The sequence below is a fragment of the Scyliorhinus canicula genome, chromosome 1, assembly GCF_902713615.1.
Source record: "Scyliorhinus canicula chromosome 1, sScyCan1.1, whole genome shotgun sequence".
Lineage (NCBI taxonomy): Eukaryota > Metazoa > Chordata > Chondrichthyes > Carcharhiniformes > Scyliorhinidae > Scyliorhinus > Scyliorhinus canicula.
Genome location: NC_052146.1, coordinates 254,896,842 through 254,923,431, shown reverse-complemented (window position 1 = coordinate 254,923,431; position 26,590 = coordinate 254,896,842). Strand labels below are relative to the sequence as shown.

General features: G+C 51.5%; 1 protein-coding gene across 7 annotated transcripts in view; it reads left to right on the top strand.

Moving 5' to 3' along the window:
* ush2a (Usher syndrome 2A (autosomal recessive, mild)) overlaps positions 1-26,590 on the top strand; it is a 1,354,742-nt gene that overhangs the window by 346,942 nt on the left and 981,210 nt on the right. For all 7 annotated transcript variants that reach the window (XR_005462328.1, XM_038811752.1, XM_038811743.1 and 4 more), the window contains exon 21: positions 19,991-20,221. Coding sequence is in view for 6 of the 7 variants with exons in the window: in XM_038811752.1 (XP_038667680.1) it covers positions 19,991-20,221 (231 nt within the window). In the remaining variant the exon portion in view is untranslated. The remainder of the gene's footprint in view (positions 1-19,990; positions 20,222-26,590) is intronic.

The window sequence follows — 26,590 nt, the reverse complement described above, 5'->3', positions numbered from 1 at the left end:
GAAATTGAACCCGGATCCCTGGCGCTGTGAGGCAGGGGTGCTAGCTCCTGTGCCACCGTGCCGCCCAAATATTGCATTCGCCGAGTTGGATTGAAGTCCAGGTGAACTGTTTCAAAAATGTAAACCATATCTGGTGCAGTCAGTTCCATTTTACTTCTTCTAACTTTACACAGAGAATTTGCCCCCAACTCCACCAATGTGTAGAGCTGACGTGTTAGAAAACATCACAATGAAGACGAGTAGTGGAACATGAGTTTCAGCTTGTTTTTTCTGTATGTTAAATAGTTATATATAGAGGTCAACCTTCAGCCAATTTTTTTCATCCATTCCAATATATTGCATTACGATATTGCTCTGTGCTTCACCTTTTAGAAATAATTCAGGCACAGTAGTACACACACATTTGTTGGGATCATTCTGCTTGATACTTGCGCATTGGGAAAATATAGTACCATGGTCATAATACATGAACTTGAATGTACAAGGGAGTTGGTGATGATCAAAATATATGAACCTGAATATACAAAGAAGTTGTAGAGACAGTTGCATGACCTTCTTGCTTTTGGACGTTGCAGTGATCTGAATACCGTTTTCTAAAATTCAAAGCCTACATATTAAAGAAATTGTTAAAAGCAGGATATGTGTACAATACTGTAAAATTATAATACAAATACAATGATGATCTACATGTAATAAAAAATGAAAAGAATATGTTACTGTTCATTAATTTTCAAATCTAGGTAGCATTGTAATGAGAATGTAAGATTGGTCCCAAGGTGACTTACAGACTGCTTGGGTTGTATCTATTAATAAATTCAATAACAAATAATAATGTTTGTGAAGATAAGCTGATAATCTATTAATCATAAAGACTGAAATCTTTACCTTCAAATATATTAAAACAAAACTCCATTTTATAGTTTGTTTGCAGTGTGACTGGAAGATTTAATTGCACAATATTATAAACAATTTATTGTTAATTACAAGCACAAAATTTGCAGTAACATGCTTGCAGATTCTCATGAATCATGCAGCACTCCTAGAGATTTATAACATACATATAAGTGGGATGAATTAGCAGGGTTTAATAACACAGGCACAAATCATGCAGAATTCAAAGAGGTTTAATTGATATACTAGAATGTGACGGGCATGAATCACTCAGCCACTGAACAGTACTGTAACATATGGTCAGCTCAATATGCTGCATCTTAAAATGGTTAGTGTACTTGGTATACTGTTGGTTTCCAGAATTATTTTACACTAACTTGGCATTGTGGTTAAACAAAGTGAAATGTGATTGTTATAGAAATTATATTTAATTTTGCTTTAATCACAACACCACGTTTGTATAGAAGAATTCAATCTATATCTATATCTCTATGTATAACAGATATATGTATATATATATAGGGAACATTTTTTTCCAGTCTGATGGTACAGATTGGAAAGAATCCTGTTGACTGGATGAAATGAATTTTAGATTCTTCCAATCTTCATGTCTGTTTGTGTACATATTAACAATTATTATTAAAGTGGTGCTTCCATTAACTTGAATAACCATCTGTTCATCTTAGAACATTGACATCTGCAGTGGATTGCAGAAAGATATTTATATCCAATGAACTGAAATAGGGAAAGATGACTATTTTGATCTATTGATCCTATTGTTGATTCCAAATAATGGCCAAAAGCACATAAAATGCATATAAGAAACTCAGTAGATTACATATTCAGTATCCAAATAATTAAGTTTAAACCAGATACATGTTTTTGACATCCAATTGTTTTGTATCAGAAATTCAAGGAATTATATTAAATCATTACACCACATGTTTTTCTATAATACATCATGTTCTAATAAGTAACAGAAACCACTCCTGCATTTTGTTGGACATCTGCAATTTGGCATCTTGATATAAATCTTCAAAGTCTGGGTACCTTTACATATTTCCCTTCAAACTCTATGAACACTTGCATGGGTCTGAATTATTTTAATTTTACCACTCAAATTTTATTTGTGGGGGTTTATGTTGAGTGGCTTCTTTCAATGTCTTCATTGTATTTGTCTGTGAGCGATAATAGATATGATGCTTCAAAGCCCTTTAAATTCAGACTATATTCCTAATATGACAGCAAAAAGTAGGAACGCAATATAGTCCTCATTTTGTTGAACCAACCTTTGAAATTTGCATTTGGAGCATTCAACTTCCTAATAAGTATTTATCAAAAATAACATTAAATATATTGATCAATTTATTTCTCATGCTTATATTCACTGTTTCTAAAATCAGTTAAGTAGCAGTAATTAATTTCTTAACCAAAACATTTTCATCTATGCTAATTCAGTTTCAAACATTTAAGAATACAAAAGTACTTTGTAATATTATTTTAAAGAGTGAGACGATCCTCCTCAAAATATCTATTGTAATATGAATCTCCTACAAGCAGATACTGGGTTCATTCCAAAAATGATCATGCAGGAAGCTGTCCATGTGTCTCATTCCTGGGTCTGTAAATACTGATATATAACCTCAGTGATTTAAAACTCTTTATTGGATTTTCAACAAACTTGATAAATTACTTCCTCTCATCTGCCTCAGTTTTTCTTCCTGAAATGGTGGGTTGAAAATCATTGGTGTATTCAGCTGTGTGTCTGTAAACACTGTGTCCTTGAGCATTAATTTGCCACCTCAATGTCTTGAAACTTTTCTCGTCAAATATTTAGAAACCTTGGTAAGAACCATTCTGTTATTAGACTGCTGATTTTTTTAAACTGGAGTTGGGAGTTAGTGAAGTTACATTAGAGTACTAATTTGCAGTGCATAGAGTGGGGCCAATGCTATTTTAATCTCAGTTACTGTTGAGAACTATGTTAACCAGAATGGCATTGAGAAGTGACTGTGAAACCTTCCCAAAAGAGGAAGTAAAATTAGACTGGCAACATTCCATGCTTTCTGGTGTTTAGCATTGAATGTAGCCTTGGTTGGGAATACAACTGTGAATCTTTAGGGAGTAACTGAGGGTGATTTAAAAATAATGAATTAAATAAAAAGAGAATTTAACAAGCAGATGTGATGCATACCTGAATGCATCCATATATCTTTGCTTGTTCTCAAATTAAGTTGAAGATAATGTTAGATGTTTCTTCAATATCTTAGAAATTACCGGTCCTATCAGGCATAAATACTTTTGAATACTGAACATCCTTGGAATTGTCTATATGCCCCCTTTGCATTCCTGCGAACATTTATCTCCACAAGAGTATGTTTTAAACATACTCTCTTGAACTGTATTGGTTTGATTAAGATCACAAAACCATTTTACAGCTATCACCCAACTGTTCTAGTTCATAGAATGGCGAAGGATGCAAGGTAACACAAAGCACTGCTGGGATAAAGCCCTGAATCCAATATTCCTGGGAGCTTTTTTAAACCTTGGGGTGAAACAAAAAGGATGATGAATGCCCATATATTGTAAATAGACAGACAAAAGGTTTTAGTGACCCAAAAATTGGAAGGCTTCCAGGTTCATGCATATTTTCTCAATAACTATAATCAACCATAACCAGACCAACAATGGGTAGGATCTATTGTGAAATTGTAGTTCACTAAAAGTAAGGGCAATGCTACTGATTACTCGTCAGTCGATATTTTTATGCCAATTTATTGCCGAGATTTATTGTGCTGCTTTGGAGCATTGCTGATACTGTTTTGCAAACTTTGACATTCATTCAACCTAATGGATATATATTTTAAATTGAAAGATAATAAATAATTTTATTGGAGGAAATCAACTTTGTTTGCTACTGGGATGAGGGTGGACCAAGTTCACTTCAGGAATGCTGTAAATATCAAATCTTACGTGCTGCTCATTCTAGGGTTAGGAGTCACACCAAGACCTCTATCTTTATTGAACGTGAAATTAAGGCTGCAGTTAACACAATTGAAGTACCTTTTCCAGGTAGGTTTCACAATGATTCAGAGTTCTCTGCACACTGGAAGCTTCATGGAATAAAACTGATGAATTGCACTCATAATGGTGCATACTGAATGCACACGACAAATGTACCTTGCTGCACGACATTAATGCATTCTTCTGAATGCAAGGACGAGACATTGACGCTACTACAATACTATTGTGGAGAAATAACTTGTTTCATCTAGCAAATGTCAAGATGTCTCACACGTGTATATTTTTAAATTAAGATTATCTATGGGATAAAAGAACATTACATGAGACAGGGGAACAGGCTGAGTGGCCAAGGTGACCCCACACGGGACTGGAGTCCGCCCATTCTCATCCCGTGAGTTTGAGTGTGAGGTGAGTGTCTCTGGGATGGTGGAGGGTGTTGGAGACAACTGTGACAGAAATTCACTGTCATCCTCCGACCCGAGTTCTGGGGTGTCCCGAGGCTCGGGTGAGCGGCTGGTGTCTGGGCTGCTCTCCTCGTTGCAGCTCGGCTCATGGCGGGGGGGTCTCTCTCGTGGGGGCGGTTGGCACATGTGTCCCAGGGAACTGCAACTCGGCAGGGTCTCATTTCCTTGCTCGCGGCCAAGCTCCACTTTGATGACCTCCAGTTCCTGTGGGCTGCCGACCACGTCCAGTGCTCTCTTTTCGGGCAACCGTAAGGAGCTGATGGTCTAGCGGTCCCTCTCCTGTCTTCTCCCACTCCCGCAGGTTGTGCGCGGCCCTCTCCTGGGGGTGGAGGGGCAAACAGAAAACAACAGTGTTAGACAGTCCGACTCATGCAGCCCAGTGGGCAGGTAGTTGGTGTCCTCGGTGGTCAGGGCACCCGGCTATGGCGGCTGGTATGGGTACCGGCGTGTGGGTCAGGTTGGGGGGTTTGGCTGTCCTCCGGTTTGGGGGGGTAGTGTTACGGGTGTGTGGGATGTGGCTGGGCCTGGGGCACGGTGCTGCCTACTACCCTCAGGCCATCCTGAGGAAGTTGTGCAGCTTCTTCCGGCACTGCACGACGGTGTTGCTGGTGGCACTGCCACCTCTGCCACCTTTGCCCACGCATGGCGAACTGCAGCAGCTGGCAGTCTCCTTCCCAGGCCAGGGTACAGGGTAATCCACCTCTCCTCCACCATTTTTCAAGAGGGTCTCCAGCTCGGCATCTGTAAACCGTGGGGCTGCTCTCCTCGTTGCCATCTTGGTGGCTGGATGTGTGTGGGGAGTGAAGTGTGTTTTTGTGGCTGCAGCTTGTCAGCCTCCTAAGTGTTAATCGTGAAACTGGTGAATCCGGCACCATTTCTCATTAGAACCGATTGTGTTCCACATGGTCCCGGTGCTAGCCCCTTAACAGTAGCGGAATCGGTTCAGGTATGGCGCCAGTTTTTCTGTCGTGAAAGTCCATGAATTCTGCGTTGGTGTCAACAAAACAGAGAATCCCGCCATAGGTTTTCCCGGGCTGAGTGGATCAGACAATTGTTAAAGGGGCTCAATATTCAGTGAGTTTTCCCACCGTGGGTGTCGGCAGGATTTTCACCGTTTTTTTCACCGGAACCGATACTTTGAAAAAATCTGGAAAAATTATTTCCGTTAACTCTATTTCTGTCTCCACAGATGCTGCCAGGCCTGCTGACTCTTTCTAGCAGTTTCTGTTTTTATTTCACAACAGTATAGTTATTTTCAGTGAAATATGAAGTGATCAATGTAAATGAATAGATAATACCCGAAAAATTACAAATACTTTTGTAAAGTATCTATCAAATCAAAATAGTGATGGTGCATTATATGATACTATGGACCTCATTAAAATAAATATAAATAATTTTATTCCATCAGTATACCTCAGAGATTGAACATATTTTGCATGCTACCATGATGGACGGGATTCTCTCAGCCCAGGGACGGGCGCGGATCGTGCGGCGGCGAGCAGAGAATCGGCGCTATTGGCGCCGGTGCCAGACCGCCCCCCCCCCCCCCCCCCCCCCCCCCCGGCGAGTCTCTGCCCGGGATGCGCTGAGCGGCCGCGCAAAAAATCCGAGCCCTGCCAGCACAATCCAGGATTGGCCTGGTGGGAGGGGAGGGTGGTCCGAACCCGGGGTGGGCCTCCGCTGTGGCCTGGCCCACGATCGGGGCCTACTGATCGGCGGGCCGGCCCCTCGGGCTGGGGGCCTCTTTTGTTCCGCGCCGGCCCCTGTAGCATGCGCGTAATGGCGCCGGTCCCACTGCGCATGCACAGAAGCGCGGCGCCCATCTGACGCCGGGATCAGCAGCTGGAGCGGCATGGATTACTCCTGGCCCCCTGTAAGGGTCAGAATCGCTGCTCCTGACACCGTCGAGAAACGCAATGGCATTTATGATTGTGTGAACACTTAGCCGCAGGATCAGAGAATCCCGCCCGATATTTCTTGTCTTTCGTCACAGATTTACAATCTTGGCAATGGGAGACTTTTCCAAAGGGTGCTACTCTTTTTGGGTCCTCCTCATGCACGGGAGAATTGCACACTGACAATATTCACTTGCAAAATCTCATTAGGAGCATCTGCGAAAACTCTGTATAGACAAAGCTTGGAAAATAATATGAGGGTTAATGGCTGAGAATCTAGATCGATTGCATCACATGGTGTATGCATTGTCATGGCAGTATGCATCTCAGTGTTGTCTGGAATGAATGTTGCTGGTGATGTGATAGTCAAATCACATTCATTCAACAAGTTCTTAGATTGCACTGTTGAATGAATAGCATCAAACTCTTGGGAATGGTGCCCGTGGTATTACACTGGGTTTCTCTGGGAATGAGTCAAGAAACTTTCAAAAAGAAGCACAAAGATTTTTCAGGCACATTGAATATGTGGGACGGGATTCTCTGACCCTCTAATTCTCCACGGACCCGCCAGTTGCGCGCGCCGTTGAAAGCGCTCGAGGGACCGAGTGCCCGCCGAGTTCCGCTCAGTCCTGCTAGCGTGGTTCACATGTGGTCCCACCCAGCGGGATCTCGGCATTCTGGCTGCAGGGGCCATCCTCTTGGGGAGGAGCGTGGTGATCCGACTCCAGGAGGGGCCTCCACGGTGGCCAGGCCCACGATCGGGGGCTACCGATCGGCGGGCGCGCTCATTCCGGGTGGGAGCCTATGTTCCTCCGCATCGGATCCCTGAGGGCTCATCCATGTTGTGTGGGGGCCAGTGCAGACCCGCGCCGGCTGCCGCGGCATGCGCGACCCGTGCCGGCCGTGCAGGGCTAGCCCCTTGAACAGCGGTGCATTGCTGGGCCAGGAGGCCCGTTGACATTGGCATACACCACTCCGGTGTTTACGCCGGCGTCAACACTTGGTCAGGATTTCGGAGAATCCAGGCCATGGTTTTAGCACTACAGGTGTGACATTGGCTGATGTTAGCTCACAATGAATGACTTCTGCACGTAACAGAGCTGAGACGTTTCAAAGCTGTTGGGCTGGATTCTCCGATTCTGCAGCTATGTACGCAGGATCCGTCTGGTTTTATGACCAGAAAGTCGGCTCCACCCCCACACCAATCCTCCTCCCAATGGGAGGCTAGGAGCTGCGCAGCGTAAAGCCTCTCCGGCTTTACCTGCAGATACGACCGCAGAATGGCCGGGTCCATGGCCACGCATGCACACGTCGGTGACCTTCAGTGGCTGCGCCTTGCAACATGGTGCCGGCCGCACACGGGCCCGGCCTGCCAAAACTGTAGCCCTGTAACCTCCCTCATCAGCCCCAAACCACCCCACACCAGTCTTCCCAGTGCCCCCCCCCCAGCCAGCGGAAAGGCTCCCCCCTGATTGTGGCGCCGCTGTGGATACAGTCCCCGAACGGTATGAGCACACGCGAGTGATGCCATCGGGGTCTCCGCCCACCGGGTACGGAGCATCGGAGGAGGGCCTCAGGTGACGTCCTGAGGCCATCCATATGGCGTGCAGTGTACTCCCCGAGTATCCCAATTTTGAGTGGACGAAGCATCTCAAAAACGACGCCGCCCCCAATTCCAGTGTAAACGTGGATTCACCGGCCGATCTTCGAACGCGATTTTGCCGTCGCCGATTGGTGAATCCCGCCCGTTGTCTCTGTGAGTGCACAATAAAATGTGAGGAAAGCTTTCTTTTCCTTTACATAAACTAAGAGCAGTGGAGCAATGGAAGTTGGCTTGTTCCGACTGCTGTTAGGTCCACATAACATTCAATGATGTTTAGAGAGAGGGACTCTGTGAGTAGTAGTTCGCACTACTGCCTGGACCTGTTTATTATTTCTGTGATGTAGTTTACTGTTCATTCCATTCCATTGAGTAAAAAAATTCAAGATAATCATACTTCTTCATTTTCATTCAATAGGTTTGTGTACTGTTTACTCGTTAAAAATATGTAACTCACCAGAATTTGATCATCACAGGGAAATTAATATCAGCATGCTTGTGACTCTGCCTTTGCAGTTTTAGTAGCTCTGGGATGACTAGACCCAGGGGCACTTCTTCGGCCTGGGATTCTGCAGAGTCCTGTGCTCCGGCATCCCTCCGAGTGTCAGATCCCTGGGACGTTCCTTCCTCCACCTCCTGTAGATATTCAGCTGTGACGTGCTCACCAGTGAGTGACCCAGAAACCTGCCGACTAGTTAATCCCACTGAAGAGTTGAGTATCTGCGCTGGTGGAGAGTGGGGATGACAGCTGTGACACCTCTATCGTGTCTTTTTCGGAGCTGCCCTCAGAGGTGGTCTCATGGGACACTGGAGAGGGTGACTCCGGGATGGGCTAGTGCCGTTAGCTGCAGGACCTGCAGGAGAATGGACATATGGTCAGTAGGAGGGATGGGTCAGTCAGTAAAGCAATAACAACTCTCGTTTGACAGGTCCTCCAGGTGTACCTCCATGGTTCCTCACCTCTGCGGCGCCCGCCAACCTTTGCATGGGTGACCACCCTGTCCTCGGCCAGCCCAGTCACCTGTACTCCCGTTCCTTGAAGGAAGTGAGGATTTTTATTTCCGTTAACACACCGCCAGCGATTGTGGTAGAGCATTTCTTGAGGACACACGCCTAGTTCACATTGGTGGGAGGGGGTGTGAAAGAAGGGTGGGAGGTTGAAGGGAGAGGGGGTGAATGGAGGGTTGTGGATCGCATGGAGAGTTCGGGGGTGGAGGCGAAAAGGTCTCGTGGGGGTTTGTTGGTGTCTAGTCACTCGTGCTGCCTGGTGTAGGTTGTTGACCTTTTCCGGCACTGGAGGCCAGTCCTCCTGGTCACACTCCCGACATTCACAGCCGCCATCTCGTCCCAGGCAGCACTGGCTGCCCTGTGGCGGACCCTCCATGATCCTCGGGGGAACAGGACATCTCTCCTGGCTTCCACTCCATTTAGGCACCTCCCCAGATCTGCATCCCTTAATCTTGGGGCCGGTCTTCTGGACGCTATTGTTGTGAGGCGGCTGGGGTTGGCTGAGCAAGTGCTGCTCAACCTTGTTAGTGGGGGGCTGGCGAGCGCAGTGTCAGCAAATCGCTTGCGAGCTTTCATTTGTGATTAGAAGCCCATGGGGCCATGTAAAGAGGACCAATTAACATTGAACAGTGTTGTCAGCCTTGCTGGGCCACGGGCTGGGAAACTCGCGGCAGTTCCCACTCGCGACCAGACTTAAAAAACTTTCCGGAGGCTCTCGCCCATTGTATTTGGGGGATTTTAAGTTGAGCTATTTCAGTTTCACCAAGAAATGACACAAAGGTGCCTCCTATGGAAAATAAAAAATTCACAACGGGACAATGTTGGAGTGTTTCAGAAAACGGCCTGAGGTGCAATGTTGAAGCAGAGGATAGGAATCGTTACCCAGCCGTTACGTCTGGCCTGGCCAACTTCTTACTGAAGTGGAAAAGAACAGTGGCCAAGATTCTCCGAGCCTCCGTGCCGCAATTGCGCTCGGTGCGGGGGCGGTGAATGGGCCTCAGACCCGCGATCGGGTCAGACACCGCTCCTGCGATTCTCCGGGGACCAATCGACGCAGCGCTGGTGGGGATCCATTGAAAAAGGGTCCCCGCGGCAATTCTCCGCTGACAACTGGCCGAGTTCCCGCTGGTGTGATTCACTCATAGTTCCACCCGGCGGGAGCTCTGAGTGGCGGGGGGATCCATTACCGGGGGGCCTCCAGGACGGCCAGGCTCGCGGTCGGGAGCCACCAATCGGCGGGCGTGCGCAATCTCGGCGGGGGGGACTATATTGTCGGGGCCAGCCGTGGTGTGTGTCCGGCGTGTTCCGTGGGGCCGCCGCCGCTCGCGTGAGCGGACCCGTGACTGGAAGTGCAGAGTCCTGTATTGGCAGCCGGAGCTGCGAGGAGAACCAAGGGGCCCTGCTAGCCCCCTGCAAAAAGGAGAATCACACTGGACTTTCTCCAGGAGAGTCCAGAATGATTCACGGCCATTTTCTCACGGGCATGGGGACATAGCCCCATTGTCACAGAATTCCGCCCAGTGTTTCCCAGCATGAACATTCTTCCTCTTAATGAAGATAAAAATTCATTAAACACCACAAAGAAAAATATTTGCGAACTGTTAAATGTTAGGATCATGAAGTTTGAATTCCAGGCATGAAGAGAATGCCGACCCATTCCTGCAAGGAGAAGACCTACCAAGATCTATATGCATCACAGGATCCCCTTTTAAGTATAGAAATGAGGGGCGGGTTTCTCCAATTCTCCAATTCTCACGCCACCCACCCACCACCAACCACCCTCACCCCACCCACCCACCACTAACCACCCTCCCCCCAACTCACCGACCAACCACCCTCACATCACCCGCATGCACACCACCCCTCCATTGCACATCCACCTCCGGCACACTGGGCAGGGCTCACACAGTCGCCAGTGGAAGCGTGTCTATTGCATGCCATGGAGGACGATGACAACCCGCCCTGCGATGAACTCCAGGCACTACATCGTTAGACAATGTCTGACTCATGGCGACAGTACCACCCTCCACACGGACCGTCCCTGCATGCGGCCTTGACACTGCAGCGCACAGTCCCGTCGTCTGCCCGGGGGGTGGCGAGGACGACCCGGGGGGTTTGGGGGGGGGGGGGGGCACACTCACCTGAGGCCGAAGTATAGAAATGAGGGGCGGGTTTCTCCAATGCCCCGCCAGGTCGGAGAAGCGGCAGGGGGCGGCGTGAATCCTGCCCCGCCGCTCCGACGCCACCTGCAATATTCTCCGGCAACCAAAAATCCGCGCCGATGGGAATCAGGCCGCGAGCCTCGCAGAATAACGAGGGCCGGCGCGATGCAATGGGCCCGGGGCTGCTCCAATTCTCCGGGCCGGATGGGCTGAAGTCCCACCGGCATGACCATGGGTCACGCCGGCGTAAATCAAATCAAATCAAACAACTGGTTGATGCCGGCCAGCGCGGAGGTAGGGATCGGTGTGGGGCGGCTGCCGGAGAAGTGACGGCATGGCCGTAAGTGGGGGGGGGGGGCCGCGGGTGACGGTGGAGGGTGCGCGCCGGTGATCTTGGTCGGTGCCGGAGGTGGAGGGTAAGTGCCGGGGGGGTGGGGGGTGAGTGTCAGGGGGAGGTGGAAGGGGGGTGCCGGGGAGGGCGGGCTGGGGCGTGTGAGTGCCGGGGAGTGTGTGCCAGGGGGGGTTGCCTGGCCAGGTGCCAGGTGGCAACAGTCGCGACCATGCAGCCCATGGCAACTGACTGCGGAGGGGGGTATGTACAATGGTGATATGTTGTCTATCCCCCAACCCCTGCAGACTGTAATGTTTGGGCATCACCCAGCGATGTTGGCCCCCGTGGCGGGAGCCGCTCTTCTACATGTTGCCCTGAGGGACCTGGAGCAGGAGCATGCCAGGGAGGCGGCGGAGGCTGCCGCAGAGGAGCGTGCCGCAGAGAGGCAGGTGGCAGTCGCCCAGACTGGAGGGGCGCCCGCCCGACATGACGAGGAGGAGGAGGTGATGGTGCCATGGTGACGGAGGCGCCCAATGAGGCCCCGTGTGTACCAGCACCGCTCGTCATACCAGAACCTCACGGAATGGGCATGCAGGAGGCAACTCAGGATGAGCCGGGAAACCGTTGCGCATATCTGCCACCTGATGGCGCACCTGGCACCGCGTAAGGGTTACCCGTTGCGGTCATGGCTGATGACGCCTCTATGGAGGCCACAGATTGACGCGGAGAACCACTACAACGATGCCCATGCAGCGACCAGAGGTGTGATAGAGAGGTGCTTTGGGCTGCTGAAGATACGCTTCAGATGCCTGGACTGCTCTGGAGGGGCCCTCAACTACCCTTGGGATAGAGTCGGCTGCATCATTGTGGTCTGCTGCGTCCTGTACAACATAGCCCGGCAGAGGGGGGATGTGCTGGAGGCAGAGGAGGTGGAGGGGGAGGAGCAACACGACGAAGGGCAGGCCTCCCCAGATGAGGAGGATGAGGCCAACGTACAAGATAGACGGGCTGGACATGGACGGGAGGCTGTCCACCGTTACCGGCTGGGCCGCGGACACGGGACGGGTTGATAGCCGCCCAGTTCACAGACTAGGGGGGTGTGGGAATATCCGGTATGGGCACAGACTGCACAATATGGCACCAGCCTACCACCCTCACCCCACCCACCCACCACCAACCACCCTCACCCCACCCACCCACCACTAACCACCCTGCCCCCAACTCACCCACCAACCACCCTCACATCACCCGCATGCACACCACCCCTCCATTGCACATCCACCTCCGGCACACTGGGCAGGGCTCACACAGTCGTCAGTGGCAGCGGGTCTATTGCATGCCATGGAGGACGATGACAACCCGCCCTGCAATGAACTCCGGGCACTACATCGTTAGACAATGTCTGACTCATGGCTACAGTACCACCCTCCACACGGACCATCCCTGCATGCGGCCTTGACACTGCAGCGCACAGTCCCGTTGTCTGCCCGAGGGGATGGTGAGGGCGACCCGGGGGGGTGGGGGGGGGGCACACTCACCTGAGGCCGACGTCCTATCACCCCTCACACACACACTGGCACTCACCTCACACCACACCCTTGCATGCATCAGACAGAGCACAAAAGCAGCCTCTGTTGGTGTATAAGTGATTATAATGACAAACGGTTCATACATGTGCCCTAGCCCCCATAACTAATCTGTGCCCTGTACCCATGCCAACTTACTCAGCGTCTAATATTTTGGCCTTATGGGCCCTATGATTATGTCTAGGTGGTTCCCCAGATGGTACAGCAGAAGTAGAGGTGGACTCCTGTGATTCCTGCTCTGTGACTGGGGACCCCTTTGGTGGCCGTTTCCTGGGGCGGCCCGCCTGAATGGGCCAGGCCGCGGCTCGGGCGACTGGGATGGTGAGCTGCCAGCCTGTCCAACCCGTTGGCCACTGGATGCACTCAGGACGGAAGGGGGGAGTCCGAGGTGTTGCGGTGTTCCGGGACCTCACCTGCAGGAGGACCCAGCACCTCGTTCTCCCTCGGGGTGCCCGATGGCCACTGGGCCTCTATATGGGTCAGGTGTGCGAACGGATCCAGCATCTGACGCACCCCCGGCACCTGGCGCTGCCAGTCCAGGAGGCCCGCCCTGATTTCAACAAGGGTCTGCAAGTTTGCAGCCATGGAGCTCAGGGAGGTGGCCATCCCTGTCTGTGACTGGGCGACGCCGGACAGAACCTGGGCAATGGCGCCGATGCCCTCAGCGATGGCCTGCTGAGACTGGGCAACGGCGTTGAGCGTCTCTGCAATCTGCTGCTGGCTCTGGCTCATGGCTTCCTGTGAGATGGCAGCCATGTCCTGGGCCACGGACGCCACCTGCATGGAAAGCCCCAGACCTTGCATACTGCTCCCCGTGTCTGAGACCGCCGCCCCCTTTGCCTCCACCGCGGACACCACCCGTGTGGTGTCGGCCAGGCTGGCATGCATGACAGACACCACTCCCTGCTCCTGGGCGCGGGTGGACTCCCCCGACCTCTGCATCCGCAACCTCCCAGTCCTCGGGTTCGCTTGCAAGGTCCAGGGCCGGTGAGGGGGCACAATTCAGGTGGACCCCTGTGGTGATATAACCACTGTAGTATTAGAGTTACATGTCACCCCCACCGGACTCATTTTTTTTACAGGGGGTGAATGTGGTGATATAACCACTGTAGTTATGCGTACTTGCAGTAGGGGGATGTATGGCTGTACCTGTAATACAGGTTCCTCTGGTAAGCCCCTGCCGGCTAGTTCCGCCCACAGGGAGTCTACAGTTGCAGAGGAGGGACAGCATCGTACAACAATAAAGCCTCTATTGTACTAGTCTCTCGGCTTTGAGTATAATTGTTAGCGCTACAATTTATTGTTGTACGATTTCCCATTCACCATGGACATCAGAATCAAGTCTGACCGTCTGCAGCTGGATCCGCAGTCGCCTCACGCCAGAAAAGACTTTGTTCACTGGCTCGGAGTCTTCGAGGCCTACATCTCTTCAGCAGACCCTCCCCCGACGGAGGCTCAGAAAAAGCAACTCCTGTACTCCAGACTTAGCTCCAGTGTATTTCCGCTAATTCGAGATGCGACTGACTACACCACAGCTATGGAACTGCTCAAGGAGAACTATGCACAGTCAGCGAACACCCTGCTTGCGAGGCATCAACTCTCTACTCGCGTCCAGCAGCCGGGTAAGTCAATTGAGGACTTCTGGAGGGCCCTTATACCTCTGGTACGAGACTGCAACTGCCGGGCCCTCACAGCCACGGAACATTCTGATTTACTCATGCGCGATGTCTTTGTTACAGGCATTGCATCGGACCCCATCCGGCAACGACTGCTGGAAGGGGCCGCCCCCAACCTTGCGGCCGCAAAGGCCCTGGCGCTTTCCATGACGGCCGCCTCCCGTAGTGCACGAACTTACTCCGCTAGCCACTTGGCCCACCCGTCCTACCCCTCGTGGACCCCGCAAACGGCCCCCCAGGCCCACCCGTCCTACCCCTCGTGGACCCCGCAAACGGCCCCCCCAGCAGCCGCTCCCGCGCACTATGCCTGCGCTACCCACCGCACCGCACCCCCTGGGGGTCCTCACTGTTACTTCTGCGATCAGCAGAAGCACCCCCGCCAGCGCTGCCCGGCCCACACAGCGACCTGCAAAGCTTGTGGCAAGAAAGGCCACTTTGCAGCGGTGTGTCAGTCCCGGACGGTCGCCGCTATCGCGCCCCCGGTCCCCTCGCCTCAGCCGCTCGCTCAATGGGCCCCGCCGTCCGCTTCCCCCGACCCCACGTGCGATCAGTGGGCGCCGCCATCTTTCGCCGCCCCGCCACGTGCGGTCCATGGGCGCCGTCATCTTTATCCACCACCGCCATGTGCGTTCCATGGGCGCCGCCATTTTGTTCCGACCCCACAACGTGCGCTCCATGGGCGCCGCCATTTACCCACAGGTACTGCAGATGCCGCCATCTTGTCTCCAGATGCCGCCATCTTGTCTCCAGATGCCGCCATTTTGTGCTCTCCCGGGGACGAAGCCACGGGACATGGGTCGCTACCGCTCCTCGTCGGACTCAGCTGACTCAACCGCCGACCGACCGCTGCTCGCCTCCGTTACGCTCAACCAGTCCCGTCCTCGCAACCTGGCACCCTCTTCCACATCGGTGCTGGTCAACGGCCACATGACTTCCTGCCTCATCGTCTCTGGGAGCACCGAGAGCTTCATCCACCCGGACACGGAAAGGCGCTATTCCCTTGCGGTCCATCCCGCCAACCGGCAGATCTCTCTCGCCTCCGGGTCCCACTCTGTCCCGATCCGGGGTTTCTGCCTGGTTAAACTTACTGTACAGGGCGTGGAATTCAACCGTTTCCGTCTGTACATTCTCCCCAACCTCTGCGCGTCACTCTTACTAGGCCTGGATTTCCAGTGCAATCTCCAGAGCCTCACCCTCAAATTCGGCGGACCCCTACCTCCCCTCACCGTTTGCGGCCTCGCGACCCTCAAGGTCGAGCCTCCCTCACTCTTTGCCAATCTGACCACAGATTGCAAGCCCGTCGCCACCAGGAGCAGATGGTACAGCACCCAGGACAAGGCCTTCATCAGGTCCGAAGTCCAGCGGCTGCTTGGGGGGGTATCATCGAGGCCAGCAGCAGCCCTTGGAGAGCACAGGTGGTAGTGGTTAAGACCGGGGAGAAGCACAGGATGGTCGTGGACTACAGCCAGACCATCAACCGGTACACGCAGCTCAACGCGTACCCCCTCCCCCGCATTTCTGAGATGGTCATTCCGATTGCACAGTACCGGGTCTTCTCTACTATTGACCTGAAATCCGCCTACCATCAGCTCCCCATCCGTAAATCGGACCGTCCCTACACTGCCTTCGAGGAGACGGTCGTCTGTACCAATTTCTTTGGGTTCCCTTCGGCGTCACGAATGGAGTCTCGGTATTTCAGCGAGAAATGGACCGAATGGCTGACCGGTACGTACTGCAGGCCACCTTCCCGTACCTCGACAATGTCACCATCAGCGGCCATGACCAGCAGGACCATGATGCCAACCTTTATAAATTCCTCCACACCGCATCTCTCCTTAATCTCACGTACAACAAGGAGAAATGCGTGTTCCGCACAGACCGCTTAGCCATCCTCGGCTACGTAGTCCAAAACGGACTACTGGGGCCCGATCCTGACCGCATGCGCCCCCTCATGGAGCTCCCAATCCCCCACTGCTCCAAGGCCCTCAAACGCTGCCTTGGGTTTATTCTTATTACGCCCAGTGGGTCCCACAATACGCGGACAAGGCCATCCCACTTATCCAGTCCTGCCGAGGCATGACAGGCCTTCGCTCGCATTCGATCTGACATAGCCAGGGCGGGGATGCACGCAGTAGACGAGACACTGCCTTTCCAAGTAGAGTGCGACGCTTCAGATGTCGCACTTGCCGCCACGCTGAATCAGGCAGGCAGACCCGTGGCATTCTTTTCACGCACTCTCCACGCCTCCGAAATTCTGCATTCCTCTGTTGAAAAGGAGGCCCAGGCAATCGTTGAAGCGGTGCGGCACTGGAGGCATTACCTGGCCGGCAGGAGATTCACTCTCCTCACTGACCAACGGTCGGTAGCCTTCATGTTCAACAACACGCAGCGGGGCAAGATCAAGAATGACAAATTCTTGCGGTGGAGAATCGAGCTCTCCACCTTTAACTACGAGATCTTGTATCGCCCTGGCAAGCTCAAAGAGCCCCCAGACGCCCTCTCCCGAGGTACATGTGCCAGCGCACAAGTGAACCAGCTCCGTGCCTTGCATGAGAGCCTTTGCCATCCAGGGGTCACTCGCTTGTACCATCTAATCAAAGCCCGCAATCTGCCCTACTCCGTCGAGGAAGTACCCCGACGCCAACCCCGGCGCCCCCCTATTCGCCCCCATAAGTCCATCCCTCATCCCCCTGCCCACCCTGGAGGACACGGCAGATTTCGGCTCGCTCTTGGAGTCATCCCACCAGCAGCCAGCACCAACACCGCCAACACCTGCACCATCGCCTGTGCCGACGTCGCCACCACAGCTACGCCGATCACAGCGGAACGTTCGACCACCGATTCGGCTCAACCTGTAACCTGTAACCTGCTAACCAGATGGACTCTTGATTTTCCTTGTTTGGACCCTCTTGTAAATAGTATTAGAGTTATATAAAGCCTCTATTGTACTAGTCTCTCGGCTTTGAGTATAATTGTTAGCGCTACAACCCCCTCCTGTCCTCTCAAACACTCGGTCATCATCCCCTTCAATCGTCCCTGGGTCCGTGACTGCATCGGGCCTATGGGTAGGTGTGGTAACGCCAAGAACCCGGGACCCGTCTGAGCGCAGATGGTTGCTTGCACCGGGCTGCCCTCCGACAGTCCGGCGCCTCGTCTGCTCCTACCTCCACCTGCTGTACCAGGACGGCTGTGTTGTGCGCACCAGTTAGTGTACCAGAGGCCTCATCGCTAAAGTGCCCAACCGAGGTGAGTGTCTTTGCGATGGTGGAGGGTGTAGGAGATAGCAGTGGCATAATGTTGAAGTCCTCATCCGACCCGAAGGCCAGGGTCCTTTGGAGTAGTGTTTCCTGTCCGTCTGTCCTCTGTGTGTGGGTGTCCTGGGGGGTTGTGTCCTGTGTGTGGTTGTCCTGTGTGTCAGTGTCCTGTGTGTGTGGGTGTCCTGTGTGTCAGTGTCCTGTGTGTGGGTGTCCTGTGCGTCAGTATCCTGCGTGTCAGTGTCCTGCTTGTCACTGACTTGGGTGGTTGTGTCCTGAGTGGGTGTGTCCTGGGTGAGTGTGTCCCGTATGTGGGTCTCCTGGGTGCTTGTGTCGTGTGCGTAAGTGTCCCTGGTCGACTGGGACGGGGGCCTGTTGCTGTGACTGCCCTCCTCGTCAATGGGTGTGGCCTACCGGTGTTGCCGCACTGGCATTAGATGGGGTCGGCGTACAACTGACGCTCTGAATCTATCCCTAGCTTGTGGGCGCCCTGGCACTGGGTGGGGGCGTCATATGCCTGACCCCCTGGGTCTATCCCTGGCTCGCGGGCGCCCTGGCACTGGGTGGAGTCGTTGAATGCCTTACAGGCCGGGTCTATCCCTGTCTTGTGGGCGCCCTGGCACTGGGTGGGGGCATCGTATGCCCGACAGTCCGGATCTATCCCTGTCTCGTGGGCGCCCTGGCACTGGGGGAAGGGCGGATGGGGGAAAGGGGGATGGGGGAAGGGGGAAAGCAGGGCAGGCAGTGGGGGTGGTCTCACAATGGGGGTGGTGCGCCCCCAACCTCTGCATCTGCAACCTCCCAGTCCTCGGGTCCACCTGCAAGGTCCAGGGCTCTCTCTTAATGAGCGGTGAGGGGGCGCACTTCAGGTGGACCTCCCCCTGTCCTCTTACGCTCCCAGTTATGAGCGCGCTTCTCTTGCAGGGTGTGGGGGGGGGGGGGGGGGGGGGGGGGCCAGTGGCAGGGATAATGGGCAACTGTTCGGCAGACATATACATGCTGACCAGCGGTTGTGTGTATGATGGCATAGATTAACACCCCATCCTGCCAATGCAGCCTGCATGGGTGGGTGCATCCATGTCAATTTCAGCTCGGGCTGTCCCGCCCATCGCGGGGTCGGGGGATACTCACCCTGGCTGCCCTGACTAGGTCATTGACCTTCTTGTGGCACTGGATGCCTGTCCTGGCGGTTACGGCCACGGCGCTGATGGCCTCTGCCACCTCCCTCCACAGGCGCCGGCTGAGGTGTGGTGCAACCCTGCGGCCGTGTCCGGGGTACAGGGCCTCCCTCCACTGCATCCAGGAGCGCCTCGATGTCGCGCTCCTGGAACCTTGGAGCTGCGGGGCGGGCACCTGTGGTTCCCACCTGATTCAGGCGGGAGACTGGACATCCATCTGTAGGCCCCGAGAACTATAGGAACAGGTGAGGTCCGAAAAGGGACATGCAACACAGCTATTTTGGAATTGATATTTCTCCACTGGATGGGCCCATTTAAAAATGTCATCATCTGTATTATGACTTTATCTAAAACACTGCAAAAAATCATTTCTGGAAGTAAATAGTGCGGGTTGTGAGACAATATTCAACATATGTAAAACACCAGAGAATTGCTCTGCATTTTTGTGAATTTACTGTGTTTGTGTGAATTCGAAATGTAAACCTCTTTTATTAATAGGTACATATTTTAGAGCTCATAATGTTATCTGCTGCAGAAATAACTATCTATCTGATAGCAGCTGTGGTGCATGGTACAGAAGTCGTTGTTTAGGCCAAGCAACACTGAATTTAGAATTTTACCTTTAATATCTGAAACAGAGAGAAATGGGTTTTTCTGCGTTGTATGTACTTCTAAATTATAGCGATATTCCGTGAATTGAAAATTGTTAAGGCCATTTATTGCTAATAGGATTAAAAAACAATATTCTCAATTCATATTTTTAATTGACTTTCAATGCAAATTGGATTGAGCTGATACAACTGGGTCTTGCCAAAAAATATTGAGGTTTGTTTTATAATTTATATTATCTTTATTTTATTTTTCAAATGATGAACGGTGTTCAGAGGATTAATTAAAAAAAGGTGTTTTCATCCTCAGCTCCAGCAGGACAAAGTGCACCTAGAGTGGAAGCAGTGAACAGCACAATGATGAAACTATACTGGCAACCACCTATGGATATGAACGGTCCCCCTCCAGTGTACCAGCTGGAAAGGATGGATACGTCTTTATTTAGCCACCTTGTTCATGCTGAGAAAGGAACTCGTTTCCCTGGTCATGGCTACTTCAAATTTCCTAGTTCAACGCTGCCTGTCAACACATTCTTTACTGGTAATTATTTTGTCACATTAACAGCAGTGCTATTTTTCAAATCTCATCAATGCCCATAAACAACTACCAAATCAAACAATAATCAACTGAATTTATAATTTTTTGAGCATACTTATTTTGTATGGCATCTTCAAGAATTGAGTAAAATCTAGCAGTTTATAATTTCAGGAAATGTGTGTGCCAACACAATAAAAAAAAATCTCACAATATCGGGAGTAGGAAATTGAGTAAGTCTCATGCCAAAGACCAACGCATCTATCTCAATCCTCTTCTTCTTATGAGTTTTGCATCTTTAACAATTGTATGGGAATTTTGTACCTTGCCCTTGTAGTTATGCTCTTAACACATATAATTTTTTATGCTCTTTCTGGTTAGTAGCTCATATATTGGTCCTCAATATGCTGGAATCTGTGCTATAGAAATCTTGCAGTAACGCCATGCGCTATTACTAAAACATCAATGTTCCAGTAACAGATTAATGAGTCACGCCATTACTGGAGCAGCACATAATTTGCTGGAATATTTGCATTGCTCCAATGATGCTCTCACCTATGCCAGTAAAAGTTGTTTTTTGGCATTCATACTTCCATTTGCAGTCAATGGCATTTGCAAATTGCCTGGATTTATCATTGCTTCCAAGGCGCAGCCATTTATAATGCAAAACAATGGGTGGGATTTTCCAGTCCCTTTCCCCGGCAGGATCTTCCAGTCCTGCCAAGTCGACCTATCATAGCGGGTTCCCTGGCAGCGCAGTGGGCGAGCTGCGCAAAATGTTAATGTTCTGCGGGACCAGGAGATACTGCTGGCAGCCAATGGCTCCGCTACTTTTGCATTTCCCCTTTCCTGGCGTATCCTAGCAGTTTAATACTGTGATAATTCATGAGGATCTGCAGAGAAGCAGCCAATCATAGTAAAGTAGTCTCACAAATAGCAAATCAGGAAGTTAGAAGGACAGAGCCTTTTTATTTTTAATTTAAGTTTTCATATTTTGAAACAAATGATTAGTATGATTGGATTAAGATCAATCAAGATAGAAATTAATATAAAGATTAACACAATTCAAAAATAAACCTTTGTTTTAATAATAATTGAGAAAGTTGATGTTCCACAGAATGTTTTAAAGTTAGTGAGGGTGGTTAACAGTAATTATGAAGTTAATACATTGTTATAAATCCAGTTACAAGTCATTTAATAAGGTGTAACCTTTTACGCTTTTTTTTACAGTAAGACTATGGGCTGGATTCTCCGCAGCCCGACGCCAAAATCGCGGGCAGCGCCGGGGTGGAGAATCCAGTTTGACCCCGTAATCAGCCCAGTGCCGGTTCGGCAATTCTCCGGGCACCACAAATCGGCATCACCGGGCAATACGGTGCGCCGGCGGGGGGGTCATTGCCAGAGTCCCGCTCAGCAATCCTCCACCCCCGACCGGCCGAGTTCCCGACAAAGTGGAACTAACCTGCTATCGCCGGTCGGGATGCTCGTGTGGCGGCTGCGGACTCAGCCCGTGGCCGCCCTGGTTGGGGGCGGGTGGATCGGAGACCAGGGGCGGGGCCTTACGGGCGGCCGGCGATTTAATATGTGGGGTTTGAGGGTCAGGCGCGCGGTCGATCGGGGATCTCTTTCTTCATTCTGGCTCTGCGATCCGAGTCCACTATGGAGCATGGCGCGGCCACTGGAAGCCGCCGCTGTGTACATGCGTGGCCTCTGACCCGGACGTGCGGGGTGCCTTTTCTGCAGCAAAAGCTGTGAGATTCACTCTGGGTCCCTGTTGGACCCTGCAGGGCTATGAATTTGTTTAACATTTTTGCAGTAATTTCGGGAGTAAAATTCCACAGTTTGTATGCCGGCATGGGAACATAGTCCCAAAAACGGGGAATCTAGCCCAGCATGTAAAGACAGTATGAGTGGCATGGTAGCACAGTGGTTAGCACTGTTGCTTCACAGTGCCAGGGTCCTGTGTTCGATTCCTGCCTGGGTCACTCTCTGTGTGGAGTCTGCACGTTTGCCCCTGTCTGCGTGGGTTCCCCCGGGTGCTCCGGTTTCGTCCCACGAGTGTTGAAAGACTGCTAGTTAGGTGAATTGGACATTCTGAATCCTTCCTTTGTGTACCCAAACAGGCGCCGGAATGTGGCGGCTAGGGGACTTTCACAATAACTTCATTGAAGTGTTAATGTAAGTCTACTTGTGACAATAATAAAGATTATTATTATAATTAAAAGTGGAAAGTTTTGTCAGTTCACTGATTACTCCATGGGGACCTGAGCACTTTCTCGAAGAGCATGGAACTCACTGACAACAATTTCTGGATTTCCATGTTATTCTCCCATGCGCAGACTCCTGACGTTGCCGTCACTTTTAATGGACTACTGACATGCAGTGCTACAGTTTCCCTGTTTAACACCACAAAATCTGGGTTTACACGTTCTGGAAATTGGTGTTTTCTTTCAGCCACTTAGCAGGGAAAAACAGTATTAAGATCAATGAGCATTGATCTCAGAGCTAAGAAGGGAACATCAGAGACTGACAGCTTCCATGTGGCTGGAGGTAAGAGGTAAGTTCAAGCTTGTATAAGAACTCTGATATTTAGACAAGAGAGGAAGCATCCTGTACTTCTGGAGACAACAACTCTCAACAAAGAGCAGTTGAATATAGAGAAATGAAAGAAATTGGAGTTTAGAGGTGATCTTATTGAAACATGTAAGGAGGCTTGACATGGTGAACGCCAAATGGATGTTTCTTCTCATGAGCGAATCTAGAACCAGGGGACATGGTGTAAAATAGGAGTCTCACATTTAAAATGGCAATTAAGAAGAATTATTTCTCAGAGTGTCATTCATGTTTAGATTTATCTTCACTAGTGAGCGGGTGAGGGTGAATCAGTGAACATATCCAAGGCAGAGTTAGACAGATTTTTAATTGACAGAGGCGTCAAGAATAATGGTGATGGGGTGCAGGCAAGCACATGGAGTCAAAATGCCACAATCAGATTAGCCATGATCTGATTTGAGTGGAGGAAGGAGCAAGCTTGATGGGCGTAATCATAGAATCATAGAACTTACAGTGCAGAAGGAGGCCATTCAGCCCATCGAGTCTGCACCAACTCTTGGAAAGAGCACCCTACTTAAGACGACGCCTCCACCCTATCCCCGTAACCCAGTAACCTCAGCTAACATTTTTTTTGGACACTAAGGGCCATTTATCATGGCTAATCCACCTAACCTGCACATCTTTGGACTGTGTGAGGAAACCCGGAGGAAACGCCGTTGACACGGGAGAATGTGCAGACTCCGCACAGAGAGTGACCCAAGCCGAGAATCGAACCTGGTACCCTGGAACTGTGAAGCAACTGTGCTAACAACTGTGCTACTGTGCTGCCCACAATGAACTACTCCTGCAGCACGGTAGCCTTGTGGATAGCACAATTGCTTCACAGCTCCAGGGTCCGAGGTTCAATTCCGGCTTGGGTCACTGTCTGTGTGGAGTCTGCACATCCTCCCCGCGTGGGTTTCCTCGCCATGATAAATTGCCCTTAGTGTCCAAAATTGCCCTTAGTGTTGGGTGGGGTCACTGGGTTATGGGGATAAGGTGGAGGTGTTGACCTTGGGTAGGGTCCAAAAGCCGGTGCAGACTCGATGGACCGAATGGCCTCCTTCTGCATTGTAGATTCTATGATAGCTATGATATCTATGAATTTCTTATGTTCTTCGTTGTATTACTTCAGACAAGTCAAAACATCAAACATAAAGGGCGGGATTCTCCGCTCCCGGGACTAAGGGCGGAATTATCCGCTCCCAGGAAAAATCGGGAAGGCCGTCGTGAACTCGGCCGAGTTTCACGACGGCTTCGGAGGCCGCTCCTCTCACCTTATTCACCCCCACCCGGGAGACTAGGAGCGGCACTCCGTTATTCTCGGCCACCGGGCCTTGACGCGACGGCGGCGCCTATGTGACGTCAGCCACGCATGCGCAGATTGGCCGGCTCCAACCCGCGCATGCGCGGCTGACATCACGACGGCTGATGGCTCAAACCCGCGCATGCGCGGTGGCCGTCTTCCCCTCCGCTGCCCCGCAAGATGTGGCGGCATGATCCTGCGGGCTGCGGAGGGGAAAGAGTGCGTCGCTTTGAGACGCCGGCCCGACAATCGGTGGGCACCGATAGCGGGCCAGTCCCCTCCCGAGCACGGCCGTGGTGCTCACTCCCCTCTCCGCCCCCCACAAGCTTTAAACGGGCCTTTGGCGCCCATGTTCACGACAGCTGCGATCAGGTGTGGTTGCCGCCGCCGTGAACCGATCGCGAACGGCAGGCCGCTCGGCCGATCCGTGCCGGAGAATCGGCGGTCGCCGTGAAAAACGGCGAGCAGCGATTCTTCCGAGCAGGGGGTGGGAGAATCGCGAGGGGTGCCAGGGGGACGTGAAATGAGTCGCTCGGCCCTCCAGCGATTCTCCCACCCGCCGTGGGGAGCGGAGAATCGCGCCCTAAGTGCCTGCGCCGTCGTGAATGCGCCGCGTTTCACCACGGTGTGAACAGGGCCCAGGCACGACCTATTCTGGCCCCAAAGGGGGCCAGCAAGGCACTGGAATGGTTCACGCCGCTCCAGCCTCCTCACGCGGTGCCCATTTGGCGCCGCGCCAACCTGCGCATGCGCAGTTGGGCTGCACCATCCTGTGCATGCGCGGGGAACTTCTTACGCGAGCCGGCCTCTCACCAACATGGCACCAGTGTTCTGGGGCCGGCCGCGGAAGGAGGTAGGCCCGGGGCGGGCAAGGGGGGGGGGGGAGGTGGGGGAAGAGGCCGGCCCGCCAAGGCGGACCAGACCCCATCAGAGGCCCCCCCCCCGTTGAAGGAGCCCCCCCTCCCCATAGGCTGCCCCCCCCAGCGTTCCCGCCGGCAGCGACCAGGGGTGGATGGCGCCGGCGGGAACCTGTCGTGTCAGAACGGCCGCTCGGCCCATCCAGGCCGGAGAATCGCTGCTCGCCGTTTGCGGCGATTCTCCGAGCGGCCCGCCGCGATTCTCACGGCGCTGGTTTCTGGGGGGTTGGAGATTCGTATGCCGGTGTCAGGGCGGCATGGCGCGACTCGCGTGGCGCCCCGGCGATTCTCCCACCCGGCGGAGGGGGTGGGGGGAGAATACCGCCCAAAGATCACATAATATACAAAACAAATGTAAAGTGGAAAAAATGACCAGATGGAAAGTGTAATGATTGTAAAAACCATTGATCATGCTCCAATGTCATAACAATCCTGTCAGGTTAGGTTAAACTTGCTCCCTTCAGGCCAATTTAGGTAAGAAATCAACAAAAAGGAACAGTTGTAAAGTATAAATTGTACGCCTAACTTTCCTTTCAGACATAAAGCAAAATATATAAAATTCAACACCAACTTCCTTTGCGCTATTATAATTGATTTTGAACATTTTGTAATTGCATTAATTGGGTGGGTGAAAAGTTGGCCATCTTTCCAACTCCTTCCTGCCGGAAGTAGCCACCTAAGGGCCTCAGCCTTTCACTGCAGGAATGCTATTGGCATTCTGCGAACAACAGTGTAGGGATTTGGGGTCCACAATGTGGTCAAAACACCAGATACACCAAAACACTACCCATAGCCTGGTGGGTATGCCTGCGGCCCAGATGCCGGGCGGTGGTGTCCCTCTTACTCAGGCTTCCTGTGCCCAATGGAGGAACCTATCAGTGGCAAAGGCTGCTGCTACATCGCTCCCCGTCCCTCACCACCCAGACTAACCAGAGCCTGACTGATTTCCCCTGCCAATTTATTTACACATGTTCAGGGGCTCCAGTGGTGAACCTTCTGGAACTCCCTGCAGCACCAGCAGTGGTCGCTGTTCCCGGTGGCACTGTTGGTACTGAAGGGCCTGTTGGTCTCTGATTGACCGTCAAACCTCAGTGGCTGAACATCATCCTGCAAGACCCACAGCCTGGCCGGGTTGGTACCTAATTGGCTTTTGATCATATCTGGGCTCCTGGAAATGCCCAATGGATCGGCTCATTGCCACGACCATGAAATCCAGCCCATTTCTTTTCATATGATTATATATAGCCATGTTAGTATTTGGGTTTATTATAAAATGCATGTTTTACAGCAAAAAGATTTATTTAATGATTGAGAACTGATGATTTTCTTTGAAGTACGATTTTGAATCATTTTGCAGAAAGGAGTGGGGCACAAACAGAGATAGATGAACAACATTGATTGAAGGCATGTGAGACCTAACAAGACATAAAAATATGAATGGAAAGAAAAAAATGGGGGAGAGAGAAAGGCAAACAGAAAGAAAACTCAGGAACAGAACTTTACTTGTGAGCGGCCCCACAGGAGATCAACTGGATTTTTAAAAATACAGTCCATCATTTT